Source organism: Canis lupus, chromosome 21, assembly GCF_048164855.1.
Source record: "Canis lupus baileyi chromosome 21, mCanLup2.hap1, whole genome shotgun sequence".
NCBI classification, from domain to species: Eukaryota; Metazoa; Chordata; class Mammalia; order Carnivora; family Canidae; genus Canis; species Canis lupus.
The window spans coordinates 2,995,478-3,013,513 of NC_132858.1; the positions used below are offsets into that span (position 1 = coordinate 2,995,478).

General features: G+C 49.8%; 1 protein-coding gene across 1 annotated transcript in view; it reads right to left on the minus strand.

The window, feature by feature from the left end:
• The window catches only part of MACROD1 (mono-ADP ribosylhydrolase 1), a 150,132-nt gene extending 146,617 nt beyond the window's left edge, over positions 1 to 3,515 (minus strand). The window contains 3 exon segments of the mRNA XM_072789647.1: positions 3,059 to 3,146; positions 3,149 to 3,232; positions 3,234 to 3,515. Of these exon segments, the coding sequence (XP_072645748.1) occupies positions 3,059 to 3,146; positions 3,149 to 3,232; positions 3,234 to 3,362 (301 nt within the window). The 5' untranslated portion in view covers positions 3,363 to 3,515.
• Between the last annotated feature and the right edge of the window lie 14,521 nt (positions 3,516 to 18,036).

The window sequence follows — 18,036 nt, forward strand, 5'->3', positions numbered from 1 at the left end:
CTGGGGCAGCCCTGGTGGCTCAACGGTTTAGCGCCGCCTTCAGTCCAGGGCATGATCCTGGAGACCAGGGATCAAGTCCCACATCAGGCTCCCTGCATGGAGCCCGCTTCTCCCTCTGCCTGTGTCTCTGCCTCTCTCTCTCTCTCTGTGTCTCTCATGAATAAATAAATAAAATCTTTTATATATATATATATATATTATATACTGACTGTACGCCTAAGGTGTGTATGCTTAGCAAACTTCACTGTACACCGTAACTCAGCTCAAAGTGAAAACCAAACATAATGAAGAAAATTATATGGAGGTCTTCAAGGATCAAAGCTTAGTCCCCAATCAGAAGCAGAGTCCAGGGACGCCTGGGTGGCTCAGTGGTTGAGCATCTGCCTTTGGTTCACGGCATGATCCCGAGGTCCTGGAATCGAGTTCCTCAACAGCCTCCCTGCAGGGAACCTGATTCTCCCTCTACCCATGTCTCTGCCTCTCTCTCTCTATGCCTCTCATGAATAAATAAAAAATATTTTTAAAAAATAAAAGAGAAGCAGAGTCCAGCTAAGGTAGCTAGCTCCTCAGTGTGGTGACTTTAAAAATATGCCCCAAATTCTTTGATCCTCTTCCCTTCCAAAGGTAGAGACTAATTTCCCTCCCTTTGAATGTGGACCAGACACCAGGACTCCATTCTAAGCCCCAGAATAAAGCAGAAGAGATGGTGTGGGACTTTAAAAACTAGGTCACAGAAAGGCACTGTGGCTTCTGGCTTGGTCTTTTCATGTTCCCTCTCTTGGGGCACAAGCTCTGGGGGAAACCAGCTGCCATGTTGTAAGGACACTCAAGCAGCCCTGCAGAGAGACCTCCATGGTGGGTCTGAGGCCTTTACCAATAGCCACTTTGCAGGAGTGAGCCACCTGGGAATGGCTCACCCCAGCTCCAACCAAGCCCAACGGAACCACCTTGCTAAGCTACTCTCAGGTTCCTGACCCTCAGAGACAGAGGTAATAAATGTTTGTTGTTTTAAGCCATTGAATTTGGGGGTAATTTGTTATTCAATAATAGATCACTAAAACACACAGATCATCCTGACAAGCCTGCTGGTGTCTTCACACCCAGTGCTGTGGCTCCTAGGGCCTGGCCACCCTCCTCACACTGCCCCCAAGTGGATTCTGGAGCTCAGGCAGCCCCATCTGCCAGGGTTTTTTGTTTTGTTTTGTTTTGTTTTTTTACCAGCATTGGCCTTTGACTGGCACCGCCCCACTGGCTTGATGACATTTTTAACTGTTTCCTTCCCCTAGAGAAGAAGCTCCACTAGGGCAGGGCCCTTGCCTGTCTCACTCATGGCTGAAACCCAGCACCAGAACAGTGCTGACCATATAGAAGATGCTCAGTAAAAATGGATGAACGAGGGGCGCACAGCTGGCTTAGTCTGAAGACTGTGTGACTCTTTTTTTTTTTTTTTTTTAAGATTTTATTTATTTATTCATGAGAAACAGAGAGACCGAGAGGCAGAGACACAGGCAGAGGACTGTGTGACTCTTGATCTCAGGGTCATGAGTCTGAGTCCCACACTGGGTGTACAGATTACTTCAAAATAAGCAAACTTTTTTTAAAAAATGGATGAATGGAAATCCTAGCTCCAAGCACACCACAGTAGCCTGGGAATCCCTGGCCTGTCAGCTTCACAAGGCCTAGAAGTATTCAGGGGAACCAAGGAATGGGAGGGGGTGCAGAGCTGGATCCTACAACAGTGACAGATCCAGGAGCAGGTGGCTGGGCCCCTTGCCTCCCTAGTTCTCCTGTCCACCAAGCTGGCTTGCTGCTCCTGACAGAGAAGGGGAGGCAGGCTCCCTGTGGGGACAGTCCCCCTGCCACGCATCTCTGCCAGCCCCCCACTCCGAGCCAGGGCTGAGGGCATGACAGACACCCTGTGTGCGCACTAGCCACGTCAAGTGCTTTCTGCCGGTGCTTGAAGATCCCAGTGAAGGAACACAATTCATGACAGGGGTAAAGATCTTCTTGAACTCTACCTCTAATTCTGAGGGACTCCTTCCCTCTACCCCCACCCTCCCCCACCAGCCAGGGGCCAGCCTTCCCAGACCCATTGGCGGCTGGGAAGCTACCACAGGGGCCCAGCCAATGAGCTGCCTCCTCTGTGCTTTTGAAAGGGATCAAGCCAGGAAGGTTACAAGAGCTCTGGGAGCAGGCTCTGAAGGGCAGGGGCAGCTGGCTGAGCTGCCAGCCAGACTATTTGTGGCTCTGCAGGCTGGATTCTCTCCCTTTCCTGCTCTGTGTGGGGGCCCAGAGTCCAGCCCTGGGACTCACCACCTGTCCCATAGTGGGAGGAAATGGCTTGATACCTGGGGGTGCAGAGTGTCCCTGTTCTCACAGATATAATGCCCCATCTCTGCCCTGTATACCCCAGGAATGGGGCAGAAACTGTTCACAAGTGGCCAGAGGCCAGGGATGAGGGCAAAAGGGCACCAGATGACCAGGCCCAGGGAGACAGGCCTTCAGGGTAGGGGTGGGGTGGAGGCGGGACTGGCCTGCCCAGGGAGGCCGCTCTGTGGGGCTGTCTGACCCTACCAGGTGGGGCACCAGACCCAGAGCTGTCCCCTGAGTCCAGTTCCTGCCACTCTGTCTAAAATGCCACCACCTGAGAAACCATACTATACAAAGCATGGGACTTCAGGAGCCAAACGTCAGCTCAGCCACAAACTCTCCGTGACCTTGGCTTGTCAGCTCAGTTTCCCTCCTGCAGGACGGAGTCAGGTGGCAGGTCCTGGATGATCCCTGGGGGTGTCCTGTGACCCCCGCGGGCGAGGTCAGGTCCCCCCCCTCACACCACCCCCGACAGGGAGCCGGGACCTTCTAGGGAGTGAGGTTGCTTGCGGGGCTGAGCACCCGGGGGGCGTGGCCATGAACGGAGGGGTCCGCATTAGGGCGTCCGAGGCCTTAACTTCCTCAGGTCTCTCGGGTGGAAGAGGCTGCTGGCGGGGTGCCGTCCAGCCGGGGAAGGCCCACGTGGGCCGCCCGCGCCCCCTCGCGCCCCCCTCCTGCTTACACTTACATTTTGCCTCCTTCCAGTCGGTGGAGGTGCTCAGGTCCACCTTCGCCGCCATGGCCAGGGGGGCCCAGGTGCGCACCCCGGCTCTCCTCTCCGCCCCACCGCCGCCGCCCCCCAAGCCCCAACTCCCGCTGGGGTCCGCGCGCCGGGGCCGTCCGCGCCCAGGGTCGCCGGGGGAACCGCACGCGCCGCTGCGGGTCCGCGTGGCACCCGCCGAGGGGCCGGGCCAGGGGCGCGGGACGCGGAGCAGCTGCTCCGCCGCACGCAGCTGTGCCAGGCGGCCGGACACTTGGCTCCGCAGGGACATGAGCGGGCGCGCGGGGAGGTTCCCCGCCCACTTGGACTCTATCTACGGTGCTGGGAGTCTCGCCCCGATCCGCTTGGGACCGAGCGGAGTGTGCTAGCAGCGACCGGCTCCGAGCTGGCGGGCCGCGCGGCCAGAAACCCCGAGCGCGCCGCTGGGCACCCTGGAACTTGTAGTCCGGGCGGTGGACGGGCCCCCGCCCCGCCCCGCCCCGCCCCGCCCCGCACTCCTACACACACGTGCGCGCCCCGCCTGGGTTCCGCCCGCTCCAGGCGCCCGGGATCGCGCGGCGCGGGAGGCTCCCGCTTCCCGGAGGATCGCGCGGCTGCCTGGCGCCCCCTCTGGGCTCGCCCCCTCGGCCCCCCGCCCCGCCCCGCCCCGCCCCGCCCCGCCCCGCCCCCGGCGCTCGGTCCCGGACTTGGAGAGCCCGGCCGCTCCACCCGCCCCCATCCCGGCCCGCCCCGGGGAGGGGACGGCAGCGCGAGCCGGTCCGTCGGGTTTGGCGACTTTCCCCAGGCAGCTGAGCCCGCCCCGGGGGCGGCGGAGACGGGACTGGAAGCGACCAGGCAAACACTGGTATTTGAAGGCAGAAAATTTGAGTTTCAGGAGGCGTTCTCAGGTGGAAGAATTGGCGTGATTTTTTTTTTCTGATTTTTTAGGGAGACTATGAAGATAGATTTTTTTTTTAATTTTTATTTATTTATGATAGAGAGAGAGAGAGAGGCAGAGACACAGGCAGAGGGAGAAGCAGGTTCCATGCACCGGGAGCCCGACGTGGGATTCGATCCTGGGTCTCCAGGACCGCGCCCTGGGCCAAAGGCAGGCGCCAAACCGCTGCGCCACCCAGGGATCCCCCTGAAGATAGATTTTTAAATACGTGTATGTTTTTCTATACTTTGAATATTTGAGAGACATAATAGTGGATATTTTTATGACCTCAGGAGGAGCCCAGGGTCCTAGAGAAGGTTCCAATACCAGTTTGCCACCCTGCGGTCCACAGGCCACTTGAGACTCCCTTCTTGAGCTGTAAATTAAGAATAAGACAGGGGCGCCTGGGTGGCTCAGTTAAGCGTCTGCCTTCAACTCAGGTGGTGATCCCAGGGTCCTGGGATCCAGCCCCTCTTTGGGCTCCCTGCTCATGGGAGGAGCCTGCTTCTTCCCCTCCCTTTTTAGCTCCCCCTGCTTGTGCGTGCGCTCGCTTGCTCGCTCTCATTCTCTCTCAAATAAATAATAAATAAGAATCTTTAAAAAAAGACAGGGCTCAGGTCTGGCTGGTTGCAGACCTGACCCTGTGTTCCAGGCCCCTCTGGCGCTGGGTGTGGCAGTAACCCGTGACAGGGTTGTGGGTAGGATGACACAGCCAGCGGGGTGGAGTGGCTGCAGCTAGCAAAACCAGAATGTCCCATAGAGAACCAGCAAAGACCTGCCCACTGGAAGGAGGGCAGTGATCAGCCTGGGATGAGGGTGGAGAGGGAACATCAGAAGCCAGGGGCGAGGAAGAGCCAAGGGTCCCCAACATTCCAGTGAGGCCTGTACCCTCTCCCCAAAATGAGTTCAGGATATGGTAGCCAGGCCCTCAGAATGGAAGTCACGTCACCACTTGCCACTTCTCCTATAACTCAGCAAGGCAAGAAGGGCCTTGCCAGCTACAACCAGCAGCCATTTACAGGACACTAGGTACCAGCTGGTGCTGAACTAAGCACTCTACTTCCATTTGCTATACCTTTGTTACCTCGTGATGAACTCCCAACGGCCGGATGAGGCAGCATTGCCCCGTGGCACAGATGAGCAGCGGGAACTGGCTGGAGGTCAACACAGCCTATGAGGGTCTGAGGGCCTGGTCCTTTGGTTCTTCATCTGGGATCTGGAAGGCAATTGTGCGGATGTCACTGATTCAGGAAATGAAGCATGTGGATGACCCTGTGTATTTTTTATTGCTGCTGTAACAAGTGGCCTACACTACATAAATTTATTAAAGTTCTGTAGGACAGTAGTCTCACTGTGCTAAAATCAAGGTGTCAGCAAGGCTCTGTTTCCTCCTGGAGGCTCTTTCTGGTCTTTGCCAGCTTCCAGAGACACCCACACTCCTTGGCTCATGACATGCTTCTTGATCTTCAAAGCCAATAATGTTGCATCTCCCCAACCAATTTTTCCATAGTGGCTCTTGCCTCTGACTCTCTTCCGCTTTCCTACCCATTTTCAATGACTAGTGATTATACTGGCCCCACCAGCATAAGCCATGACAATCTCCTAATTTAAAGCCTACTGATGAGCAGCATTAATTCCATTTGCAATCTTGATTCCTCTTTGCCATATAATGTAACATATTTGTAGGCTCCAGGGATGAAGGTGTGGACATCTTTGGGGGACCATTATTTTGCCTACTATACCCTTCCTGGCAAGGTCTGGAGACAGGGATATAGGAAGAGGCACGGGCCCCAGCCATAGAAAGTCTTCGTGCCCAATCAGGAGGCTGCCTTTGTGCACGGAGCCTGAAATCCACATCCCCTACAGCCAGGCCTTTGAAGTACCCTGCACACTCTGGACATGTCACATGGCAGCCATTAGAGAGAAGGTTCTAGCTCACAGCCCTCCGCTCTCCAGTCTAAGAAAGGCCTGGGTCCCCCATACATGGCTAGATGTGGGCAGGGAAGCAGGGTTCTGATGGGCAAGGCAAGACCTCCTCATAGAGTCAGAGCTGGATCCTTTGAAAAAGATAAAATGTTGCCAGGCTCCAAAGGTGTGTATGTGGGGGTCAGAGACATTCCAGGCAGAAGAACACCCAGAGGCAAAAGCAAGGAAACTTATGGAAGGCGAAATCTTCCAGCAGGGCTATCACGTCATCATCAGAGATTGTCAGTTGAGGATTTCTAATGTTGGAGGGAGGCTATCGTGCAGAAAAAAAGCTATCTACTGCTGCTTGTGTTTAAATACTGTATTTATTAAACTTATAAATTAAAAAAAGAACTATTTTTTCTTAAACACCCAAGTGCAACCTGCAAATCTAGTTTTCTATTTATAAATCTAATTTTTACATAAAAATAAGAAATTGCTTTCACTTATTCTTTGGTGAATATTTAACTCACAGGTTCAACAGATTAAATTCTAAAAATGAATGCCAATTATAAACTTAAGTAATTAAATTCCCTAATAGATTTCAAACTACATGTTACATTGTTGAGATAGCTGGTCTTCTCAAACACCTCAAACTCAAAACTAAAAGGCACACTGATATATATAGTTCCTTTCTCTTTACCAACAGGGAGGGGGTGAGGGCACTCTTGCCCCCCCTCCCTCCTCCCCCCTCCTTACTTGCTCTCCCCTGCTGAGCTTATTTTTTTTTCCAGTGAAGCAATCCTTATATACTAATAGGTTACACTTGTAAATATGGTAAATCAATTTTCTTAAATGTTCAAATGCTGTTTATAAACTTAGATCCTTTTGCACTATCTCAGTTATGTATTGCTGCAAAATGAACTACTGAAAATTTACTGGATTAAAATACTGACCAGGGCATGAAGTCAGCAGTTTGGTCTGGGATAAGCTTGAAGACTCATCTGCTGGTCTTGCCTAGGTCACTCCTGTGGCTGCAGGCATTTGACCACCTAATGGGCTGGGGGCTCAGGATGGCCTCACTCCCATGACTGGCGGTTGGTGCTGGCTGTCAGCCAGGCCCCTTGGTTTTGCCCCACAGGCCTCTTACCGTCCCATAGACTAGATGAGGGCAGCTTCTTGGCATCCCGATCTCACGGACCTGCTCTAAGAGGGTGACCACAGAGGCCACAATGCCTCTTGGGGGCTGACTGGGAAGTCACAATACATCACTTCCACCACATTCTGTTATTTGAAACAGGTCACAAGGGGGGCAGCCCGGGTGGCTCAGCGGTTTAGAGCCTGCCTTCTGCCCAGGGCCTGATCCTGGAGACCCGGGATCGAGTCCCATGTTGGGCTTTCTGCATGGAGCCTGCTTCTACCTCTGCCTGTGTCTCTGCCTCTCTCTCTCTCTCTCTGTGTCTCTCATGAATAAATAAATAAAATCTAGAAAGAAAGAAAAGAAAGAAAAGAAAAAGGAAGAAAGGAAGGAAGGAAGGAAGGAAGGAAGAAAGAAAGAAAGAAAGAAAGAAGAAAGAAAGAAAGAAAGAAAGAAAAGAAAGAAAGAAAGAAAGAAAGAAAGAAAGAAAGAAAAGAAAGAAAGAAGAAAGAAAGAAAGAAAGAAAGAAAGAAAGAAAGAAAGAAAGAAAGAAAGAAAGAAAGAAAGAAAGAAAGAAAGAAAAGGGAAACAGGTCACAAGGCCAGCCCAGAACCAAGGGCATGAAAAAAGAGACTCAACCTCTTAATGAGAGGAACAGCTGAATCCCATTGCAAAGGCAGCATACAGGGGTGGGAGAAATTATTACAGGCTATTTTATCTAATTAAAACGACAAATCAGGGGGCGCCTAGCTGGCTCAGTTGGAAGAGTGTGTGACTTTTGATCTCGGGGTTGTGAGTTGGAGCACCATGTTGGACACGGAGATTACTTTTTTAAAAAACCCACCAATCAAATAGGACAGATTGACTTTAAGTGTCTCAAAGCCTTAAGTAAACAATCTGATAATTAGCATGATGTAACAAAACATATTCCGTTTTTCTTTTTTTTTTTAAGATTTTATTTATTTACTCGTGAGAAACAGAGAGAGGCAGAGACACAGGCAGAGGGAGAAGCAGGCATCATACAGAGATCCAGGGTCTCCAGGATCACGCCCTGGGCTGCAGGCGGCGCTAAACCACTACGCCACCAGGGCTGCCCATGTTCTTTTTTTTCTTAAAAAAATATTTTATTTATTTATTCTTGAGAGAGAGGGGGAGAGTCAGAGACACAGGCACAGCGAGAAGCAGGCTCCACGCAGGGAACCCAATGTGGGACTCGATCCTGAGTCTCCAGGATCACACCCTGGGCCAAAGATGGCGCTAAACCGCTGGGCCACCCTGGTGCCCTGGCCACCCTGGAATATGTTCCCACAGAACATATTCCTAAACTGGTACCAAGATTCTGGGTTTGCTTTGCTGGCTTCACACCGTTCAGGGTTGCAAAGCCATCCAAAGAGCAGATTCCCTGTCACAGCAGGGCTAAAAATGCAGTGGGATTTGGGACCACAGTACAGAGACGGTTTCCTGCTACTGGTGTGAGATCTAAGAGCAGAGCAGGACCCAGATCCTGCCAGGTCTAAAGGGACCCCCAAGCCCATTCCTCTCTCCAGGAGCTTAGCTACAGAGCCCAGGGCATCCCTGTTTCCTGAGTTCCTCAGGGTTCAACTCGACTCCATTTTTACCAGGTCACCTTCCTTCTTTGTTGTGCTTCAGTGCAGGTGGCCCAGTGCCTCCCAGGTGCCCCCCTAACATCTTCACTGTGTGATTACAACTTTGTGCCTCCCTCCATCCAGGCCGTGATGCAGTCTTCATATTTTATCACCTGCCTGTGTTCCATTTTGCTGTCTGTATCCTGGGCCAATACTGTGCAGTCATAATGGGAGGCCTGGGGACCCCTGGATGGCTCAGCAGTTGAGTGCCTACCTTCAGCCCAGGGCATGATCCTGGGGTCCTGGAATCGAGTCCCACATCGGGCTCCCTGCATAGAACCTGCTTCTCCCTCTGCCTGTGTCTCTGCCTCTGTCTCTCTCTCATGAATAAATAAATAAAATCTTAAAAAAAAAAAAATAATAGTGGGAGGCCTGAAAGGAAAGAACGGATTACAAGGTACTGTCTGGCATGTGTAATTGTAAACCACAGGTCTGGGCAGCAGAGGGCGCCCCTTCCCCAGCGGGTCTGGGCTGCCTCACCAGGGGAAGGACCCTCCAGGACTCTGGAGCTGATGCCCGCAAGCTTCAGTTGCCCCTCCTCTGACTCCAGAGAAGGCCTGGGAAGGTGGATGCTCTGCAAACCTCGAATAGTAACATTTATTGTAACAAGTTTTCCAGATTTTATTTTTAGTTATTTTTTTTAAAAGATTTTATTTATTTATTTGACAGAGCACAAGCAGGTGGAGCTGCAGGCAGAGGGAGAAGCAGGCTCCCCGCTGAGCAGAGAGCCTGACACCAAGCTCCATCCCAGGACCCTGGGATCATGACCTGAGCTGAAGGCAGATGCTCAACCAACTGAGCCACCCAGGTGCCCCAAGATTTTATTTTTAAGCAATCTACACCCAATGTGGGTCTCAAACCCACAACCCTGAGATTAAGAGTCGCATGTTCCACTGACTGAGCCAACCATGTGCCCTGACTGTGACAAGTTTAAACCACACAATGAAAAATGGAAGCCCTGTTATGAGATGAATTGTGTTCCCCCCCAGATTCATACATGGAAGTCCCAACTCTTGGCTCCTTAGCATATGACTGTATTTAGAGACAGGACCTTTGAACGGGTGATTGAGTAAAAAATGAGGCTGTTAGGGTGAGCCCTCCCCCAATCTGAGTAGTGTCCTTGTAAGAAGGAAGCTGGACACTCAGAGGCACAAAAAGACCACATGAGGACACAGTGAGAAGGTGACCATCTGCAAGCCAAGGAGAGAGGCCCCAGAGGAAACCAGATCTGCCAAAGCCTTGATCTAGGACTTCCAGAACTGTAAGAAAATAAATTTCTGTTGTTTAAGCCACCAAATCTGTGGGATTTATTTATGGCACCCCTAGCAAGCTAATACAACACCCTCTCCCCATCCCTAATCCACAGAGGTATGTATCAATTTTGGTAGCCAACTGGCATCCTTCTACTCTTTCCATGCATTTATAATCATGTGTGAAGATACACACATACAGTTTCTTTCTTTCTTTTTCTTTCTTTCTCTTTTTTACAAAAATAGGATTTGGCCATATACACTGTTCCACAACTAACTTTCTTCATTTCATAGTACATCATGGGCATGTGTCCCTGTCAGTATCCATCTGAGCCTTTAAAAAATTTTAAATTTTATTTAAATTCAATTAATTAACATATAGTATATAATTAGTTTCAGAGGTAGAGTTCAGTGATTCATCAGTTGCATGTAACACCCAGTGCTCATTATATCACATGCCTTCCTTAATGCTCATCACCCAGTTACCCCATCCCCCTCCCCTCCACCAACCCTTAGTTTGTTTCCTAGAGTTAAGAGTCTCTCTCTTTTTTTTTTTTTTGAGTTAAGAGTCTCTTATGGTTTGTCTCTCTCTCTGATTTCTTTTTTTTTTTTAAGATTTATTTATTTATTCATGAGAGACAGAGAGAGAGGCAGAGACATAGGCCAAGGGAGAAGCAGGCTTCTTGCAGGGAGCCCGATGTGGGACTCGATCCCAGATCCTGGGATCACGCCCTGAGCCCAAGGCAGATGCTCAACCACTGAGCCCCCCAGGTGTCCTATCCCTCTCTGATTTCATCTTATTTTATTTTTCTCTCCCTTCCCCTATGAGCCTCCATTTTATTTCTTAAATTCCACATATAAGTGAAATCATATGATAATTGTCTTTCTCTGATTGACTTATTTTGCTCAGCATAATACCCTCTGGCTCCATCCACATTGTTGCTAATGGCGAGATTTCCATTTTTGATGGCTGAGTAATATTCCATTGCATATATTCACCACATCGTCTTTATCCATTCATCTGTTGATGGACATCTGGGCTCTTTCCATAGTCTGGCTTGTGGACATTGCTACTATAAACACTGGGGTGCAGGTGCCCCTTGTGATCACTATGTTTGATCTTCTGGGTAAATAACAAGTAGTGCAATTGCTGGGTTATAGAGTAGCTCAATTTTTAACTTTTTGAGGAAACTCCTTACTGTTTTCCAGATTTTGAGCCTTCTTTTTAATGCTCGCAAAAATTTCTTTCTATGGAGGCAGCATTCCTGGTTTCTCTTCTTTCCTTTTCTTTTCTTTTTGGCTTAAATGGCAGAAGTTTATTTTCTCCCAGTAGTGGAGGCTGACAGTCCAAGATTACGGTACCACCCATGCCCAGATTCTGGTGAGAGCACTTTACCTGCCTTATAGATGGCTGCCTTCTTGCCTGGCTTGCTGGCTTGTCCTTCCATGGCAAAGAGAGAAAACAAGGTCTCTGGTGTTTCGTGTTATAAGGACACTAATCCTACCATGAGAGCCCCACCTTCATGGCCTCATCTCAACCTGAACTCCCAAAGTCTTCACCACCAGTACCATCACATTGAGGGTTGAGGGCTTCAACACAGGAATTTAGGGCACACAATTGAGTCCTGCATTGGGCTCCCCACAGGGAGCCTGCTTCTCCCTCTGCCTATGTGTTTGGCTGTCTCTCTGTGTCTCTCATGAATAAATAAATAAAATCTTAAAAAAAAAAAAAGAGGAGAACCCAGGAATAGCTCTTGGGGGTGACTCTTATGCTTGTCTGTTTGTGTAACAAAGTACCTTAGGCTATCTTGTTTTGGTGGCTGAAAACAACAGCTATTTGATTCTATCTCATGATTTGTGGGTCAGGGCTCAGCGCTCAGCCTGGCAATTCTTTGGTTCCATGTGACCTCAACTAGGGTCACTCAGTGGTATTCAGCCAGAGATGAGGCTGCACTGGAGCTGTCCAAGATAGCTTTCCTCCCATACCTTGGCTGGAATGACTCAACAGCTGGGGCTCCCTGTGTGGCTAGCTGGGGGGTCCTCCTCAACCAATCAACCATGGCAGCCTTGAGTCAGATTCCTGACATGGCAGCACAGAGCTCCAAGAGAAAGCATCCCAAAAGACAGGAAGAGGAAGTGCCAGTTGGTTTTTTTTTTTTTTTTTTTTAAGATTTTTATTTATTTATCAATGACAGAGAGTGAGAGGCAGAAACACAGGCAGAGGGAGAAGCAGGCTCCATGCAGGGAGCCCGAAGTGGGACTCGATCCCGGATCTCCAGGATCACACCCCGGGCTGCAGGCTGTGCTAAACCGCTAGGCCACCAGGGCTGCCCAAGTGCCAGTTTTCTAAGGCTCAGAAACTGGCAGGGCAACATTTCCAGTGTATTCCATTGGTCAAAGTAATCCCAGAGGCCAAATTTAAGGGGAGGGGACCTAGATTCTCTTTCGATGGGGAGGGGGGCATGTGTCAGTGAATTTCTATTTATCTGTCATCTTCCAGAGTGCCCCGATGGCCTTCTCATAGCCTTGTGTGTCATATTATGGGCTATGATCAATTTCAACCTACTTGTCAGGTAGCAGGTTTTACTCTCAGGCCTCAGCCAAGCTCAGTTGTGCCAGAAACACGACATTTATTTACATGTCCTTAGGTCAAGGTTTCCCAGCCTCGCACAGAATTGCAGGGAGCAGTCCTGGGCATTGTTGGATGTTCAGCAGCAGCCCAGCCTCCAAGCTGTGACCATCAAAGATGTCTCCAGACATGGCCAAATGTCCTCTGGGGGCAAAATCAGCCAGGTGGAGAAACAGAACCTTGAAACCAATTCCTTCTGACTCCAAGCCCCCATCCTACCCAGCTGTGAGGAAATCTTACCCCCAGTGACAGCTAGGATTCTCATCCAGGTGATATCAGACTGGAGGCTGGGGGAGTGTGTGGTGCCCTAAGCATGAGGAAGAGTGCCAATCCACTACCACGGCTGTCGTCAACATCCTCACTGGGCTCACCTCAGTGGTCCCCTGAATACAAAGAAGCTCTCCTCTCACCCCCCACCCCAACCCTGCACCTCTCCTAAGATATGACCTATGAGCACAGACTCCCAGGGGTCTTCTCATGCATTTTGCAAAGTTGCCCCCTCTGACTCTGGTCGCCACCAACTCAAAGTTTCCCAGCCAAAGCTAGAGATGGCTGGGGAGTCTGTAGGGGGGGGGTGTGTGTCTGTGTCCAGCTGACAGACTGGACATGATTGTGAAAGACAGGGGTGAAGGACTTCTCCAAAGTTTTCAGCCTGAACCAGTCCAAGAATAAGGAGGTCATTGATGGGAAAGAAGTCAAGGGAGGAACAATTTGGGGGAGAAACTATAGGGAGCTCCGATGTGAACACATTGGGAAGGTCATTAGCCATCCAAGTGGAGACATCAAGGAAACAGCTGGGTAGATAAGTCTGGAACTCAGGAGCAAGATCTGAGCTGAAGATAAAAATGTGGGAGTCATCTGAGGTGGTATTTATAGCTATGGGACTGACTGAGATTACCCTGGGAGGGAGGAGTATGGGTGGTGAGGTCCCGGGCTGGGCTCTGGGGCTCTCGTATGAATAAATATCAGATAATAATTACCATCATTTTATGCCTTGAAGTATCTGGCACAGTGCCTGGCTCTCCATACAAGTTCTCTGAATGCAACAGAACACTATGGCACTTGATTTACCCTCACGCTTTCCCCGCTCATCAGGATTTAGATTCTACCTTAGCAGGTAGTTAGAACCACTCAGTGAAGTGGGAATGAAAATATCCTTGGGGGCACCTGGGTGGCTCAGTGGTTGAGCATCTGCCTTAGGCTCAAGTGTGATCCCAGGGTCCTAGGATCGAGTCCCACATCAGATTCCCTGTGGGGAGTCTGCTTTTTCCCTCTGCCTATGTCTCTGCCTCTCTCTCTGTGTCTCTCATGAATAAATAAATAAAATCTTAAAAAAGAAAGAAAGGAAGAAAATATCCTTTAGGAATTTTCCAGAACCCAGAATGGGACTTTGCTATCACCTGCAGAAGGAAAATCAGGCTGTCTTAAAGTCCCATTCCAAAAATGAATGTTCTTACCAGCACAAAATTCCACATTCCACAGACCCCAGAGTTCTGAGCTGTGACCACCCCCTAATCCATACCCCATACTCTCTATACTCTCACCCTGAGTCTCCTGAGCCCCAGCTGTTTTCCTGTCCCTCATTCAGGGAGAACTTTAAAATCGGGGGTTTGTTCTGCAGACAATTTGTCACACACGTTTACTCCTTCAGTCTCTCATACGCTCCATACGACCTCAGACTGACTCGGAATAGCCCTCACCATCTTGCTCCCCACCCTCGAGGACAGCAGCACCAAAATAGCAGCATGAATCACTGGGAACTGTCATGTAATGCCTGGGCCAGGGCACCTTCTGTGGTGGCACCTTGGCTTCTGTTCCAGGGATCTGGGGAAGGGGACACTGGCCAGCCATCACCGTCTCCGTGCCCCACCTGAGAGGGCTCTGAGTCTACCAAGAGATTTGAAGAAGCCCAAGTTGGTATAAAGTGTAAAAGCTAACATTTCTGAATGTCCAGGAGTGGCTTTACCGTGACCCTGAATAAGCTTAAGCTTTAGGGTCCCCTAGTCCTATCTCTCCTAAAAGTCTAAACCTTTTTTAATTTTTTTTTTTTTTTCCTCAGAGGGGTCTTTCAAAATTTTATGTTTTGGGTCTGATGAGACTTGAGGATGGATGATTTTGTTCAACTCTGATAGTAACCTTGAGAAGTCATTGGCACCTCATCATCCCCATATATGACACTAGAGTATAGAAGAGCCTTCTTTGGCTTCTGTGAAAATTTCAAATTTGTTTTAACCTTATAGCCTTTACACCTTCTGCTTTCCTGTCTAGAACCCTGTGCCCGGCAGGCTTCTCATCACTTCAGGTTTGGTCTGAGGGTCCTTCACTAGCCACTCACCTCTAGGAGCTCTTTCCTTTCCTGCCTCCCTACTTGCTCTCTAGCCCTTACCTTCCCCCCTTCCTTTTTTTTTTTTTTATGGCACTCCTCACTCTTTATTTTCAATTCTACATGTTTCTATTTAACAAATGCATATTAATTAATTTAATCCAAACAATTTAATTCTCACAATTACTCTGACATCAAAACTGTTTCACCTACATTTTATGTAAAAAAAAATTTTTTTTAACAGGGGGATCCCTGGGTGGCTCAGCGGTTTAGTGCCTGCTTTCGGCCCAGGGCGCAATCCTGGAGTCCTGGGATCGAGTCCCACGTCGGGCTCCCTGGATGGAGCCTGCTTCTCCCTCTGCCTGTGTCTCTGCTTCTCTTTCTGCGTCTCTCATAGATAAATAAATAAATAAAATCTTAAATATATATATTATTTATTTTTTTTAAAATTTTTATTTATTATTTATGATAGTCACAGAGAGAGAGAGAGGCAGAGACACAGGCAGAGGGAGAAGCAGGCTCCATGCACTGGGAGCCCGACGTGGGATTCGATCCCGGGTCTCAAGGATCGCGCCCTGGGCCAAAGGCAGGCGCCAAACCGCTGCGCCACCCAGGGATCCCTTAAATATATATATTAAAAAAACTTTTAAGGAGTTTTATTTATTTATTCATGACAGACACACACACACAGGGAGAGAGACAGAAAGAGAGAGAGAGAGAGAGAGAGAGAGAGAGAGAGAGAGAGGGTGGGGGGGCAGAGACAGAAGCAGGCTCCACGAAGGGAGCCCGATATGGGACTGGATCCTGGGCCTCCAGGATCACACCCTGAGCTGCAGGCGGCGCTAAACCGCTGCGCCACCAAGGGCTGCCCTCACTCACATTTTAAAATGGAAATGGAAAATTAAAAAAATAAAAAAAAATAAAAAAATAAAATGGAAATGGAAACACAGAGAGGTTAAGCAGGTTGCCTGAAGTCACACAGCTGATGAGCATCTCTACTATCTATCTCTCCCACTAAAAGACAAGATCCACATGAGCTGCCTCTTTGAGCTGCCTTATTTGCTGTTGAGCCCCTGCATCCGGAGAAGTGTGCCACATGTAGCACTATATAAAAGATGTCAGTGATGCTAAGACCAGGTTACACAGAGGGAGAAACGGGAAAGAAGCCTGGAGAGAAACAGTGGGAAGATGGTGGAAGATACTGGGGGGGCAGCAGTAGGACTGGTAAGAGTGTGGTGGGCTGGAGACAGTGTCAAGGAAAAATGACAGATCCTGTGGACTGGTTTAATTTTAGCAGATTAAGGAGAGGCCAAAAGCCTGAAGTTCACCTCCTTCCTTCCTGTTCTGAGTCCAGTGTATCAACAGATACTGTTGGCTCCTCCAAAAGTTGGAACTGTCTCAGCCCACAGCATTCTCACAGCTCTCCTGGAACGTGGCAAGAGTGTCCTGAGGGGTCACCTACGCTGCAGCCAGAGGAATCCTGATAAAACTACATCAGATCATGTCCCTTATCTGTTCAAAACAGGCTGGCACAAACACAATGGCCTCTTGCCCTGCAGGACCTGGCCCCTGCTTCCTCTTGGCCCCACTCTCACCGTTTTGGCCACCTCAGTGCAGCTCCCACCCAGGACCTTGTATGTGTTGTTCCCTTTGAGTGCAAGGTTTGTCCCTAGATTTTCCATTAATCTCACTCTCTTATTTCTTCAGGTCTTTTCTCAAGTATCAGCTTCTCACTGAGGTTTGTCCAGGCCAGCTTATTAAAAATGCAACACCGTCCCCCTCCCCCAACACTCCTTAACCCTTTCTCTGCTTTTTCTCCACTGCACTTGAGCAGATATACCCTACAAGCTTTTTTGGCCTGTCTCCTTCACTACAATGAGCACCAGGTGATTTTTGCCAGGTTTGTTCACTGCATTTTCCCCAGCATCTACAAGCTCATCCGACACATTCAATTATGTGTTAATAAACACCTACTATGTGCCAGATACTGTGCAATACACTTGGAAGACAAGAATAAAGAAATACGGACATGAGGTCCCTGCGGACCGGTTTAGTTTATGATTGGATACATGTAGAACCCACAGTGCAATAAAACCAAGTGACGAGTGGGCAGAAATCAGTGTTCTTGTCGGGGGGTAGACTGTTAAGGAAACTTGACAGCTCATCTCACCCTGAAAGACCGAATTAACCTGGCAGCGTTGGTGGAAGGAGGACCCAGTAGTGAACAGTTTGGAGGCAGGCCCCGAGCGAAGAAGCCCACCTAGTTTAACCAACAGAGACATCAGTGGGCTAGAGTTTGGTGCTGAAGATGGGGGACAGGGAAAGAGGTGGGAAAAGCAGGCCTGCCAGATTAGACAGGCCCTGAGCCCCAATCTAAAGCCTCCAGGAGGGTTTTTTTCTTCTTCTAAGATTTTATTTTTATTATTTATTGATGAAAGAGAGGCAGAGACACAGGCAGAGGGAGAAACAGGCTCCATGCAGAAAGCCGGACACAGGACTCGATCCGGGGACCCCAGGATCACACCCTGGACTGAAGGCAGCGCCTAACCGCTGAGCCACCTGGGCTGCCCACCTCCAAGAGTTTTTTTTTTTTTAAGAATTTTATTTATTTACTCATGAGAGACAGAGAGAGAGAGAGAGAGAGAGAGGCAGAGACACAGGACACTGGCAGAGGGAGAAGCAGGCTCCATGCAGGAAGCCTGATGTGGGATTTGATCTCAGGTCTCCAGGATCACACCCCGGGCTTCAGGCGGCGCTAAACCGCTGCGCCACCGGGGCTGCCCTTTTTTTTTTTTTTTTTTTTTTAACCTCCAAGAGTTTTAAGCAAGGGATGTGGATATGCAGTGACTTGGGTTGCAGCGCTGGGACTGGATCAGGGACAGCTGGCCTGGAAGAGGAAGCCATGGAGACCAGTGCTTGCCAAGGAGTGGGCACTCACAGCCTGGCACGGGGGTGGCATGACCCAGACGGTAGGACAGAGCAGGACCCCGCGGCCCCCGAGACCCTAGTCCAAGCCCTCTCCGGACCTGGCATGCGGCTGCCTTGTTCCAAGAAGCACACACGGGTCCGGGAGGGAACAGCAGCTTCTCTCCTGCGCGCCCTCAGCCGTCCGGCTTCCCAGGGTGCTCTCTCGAGGTC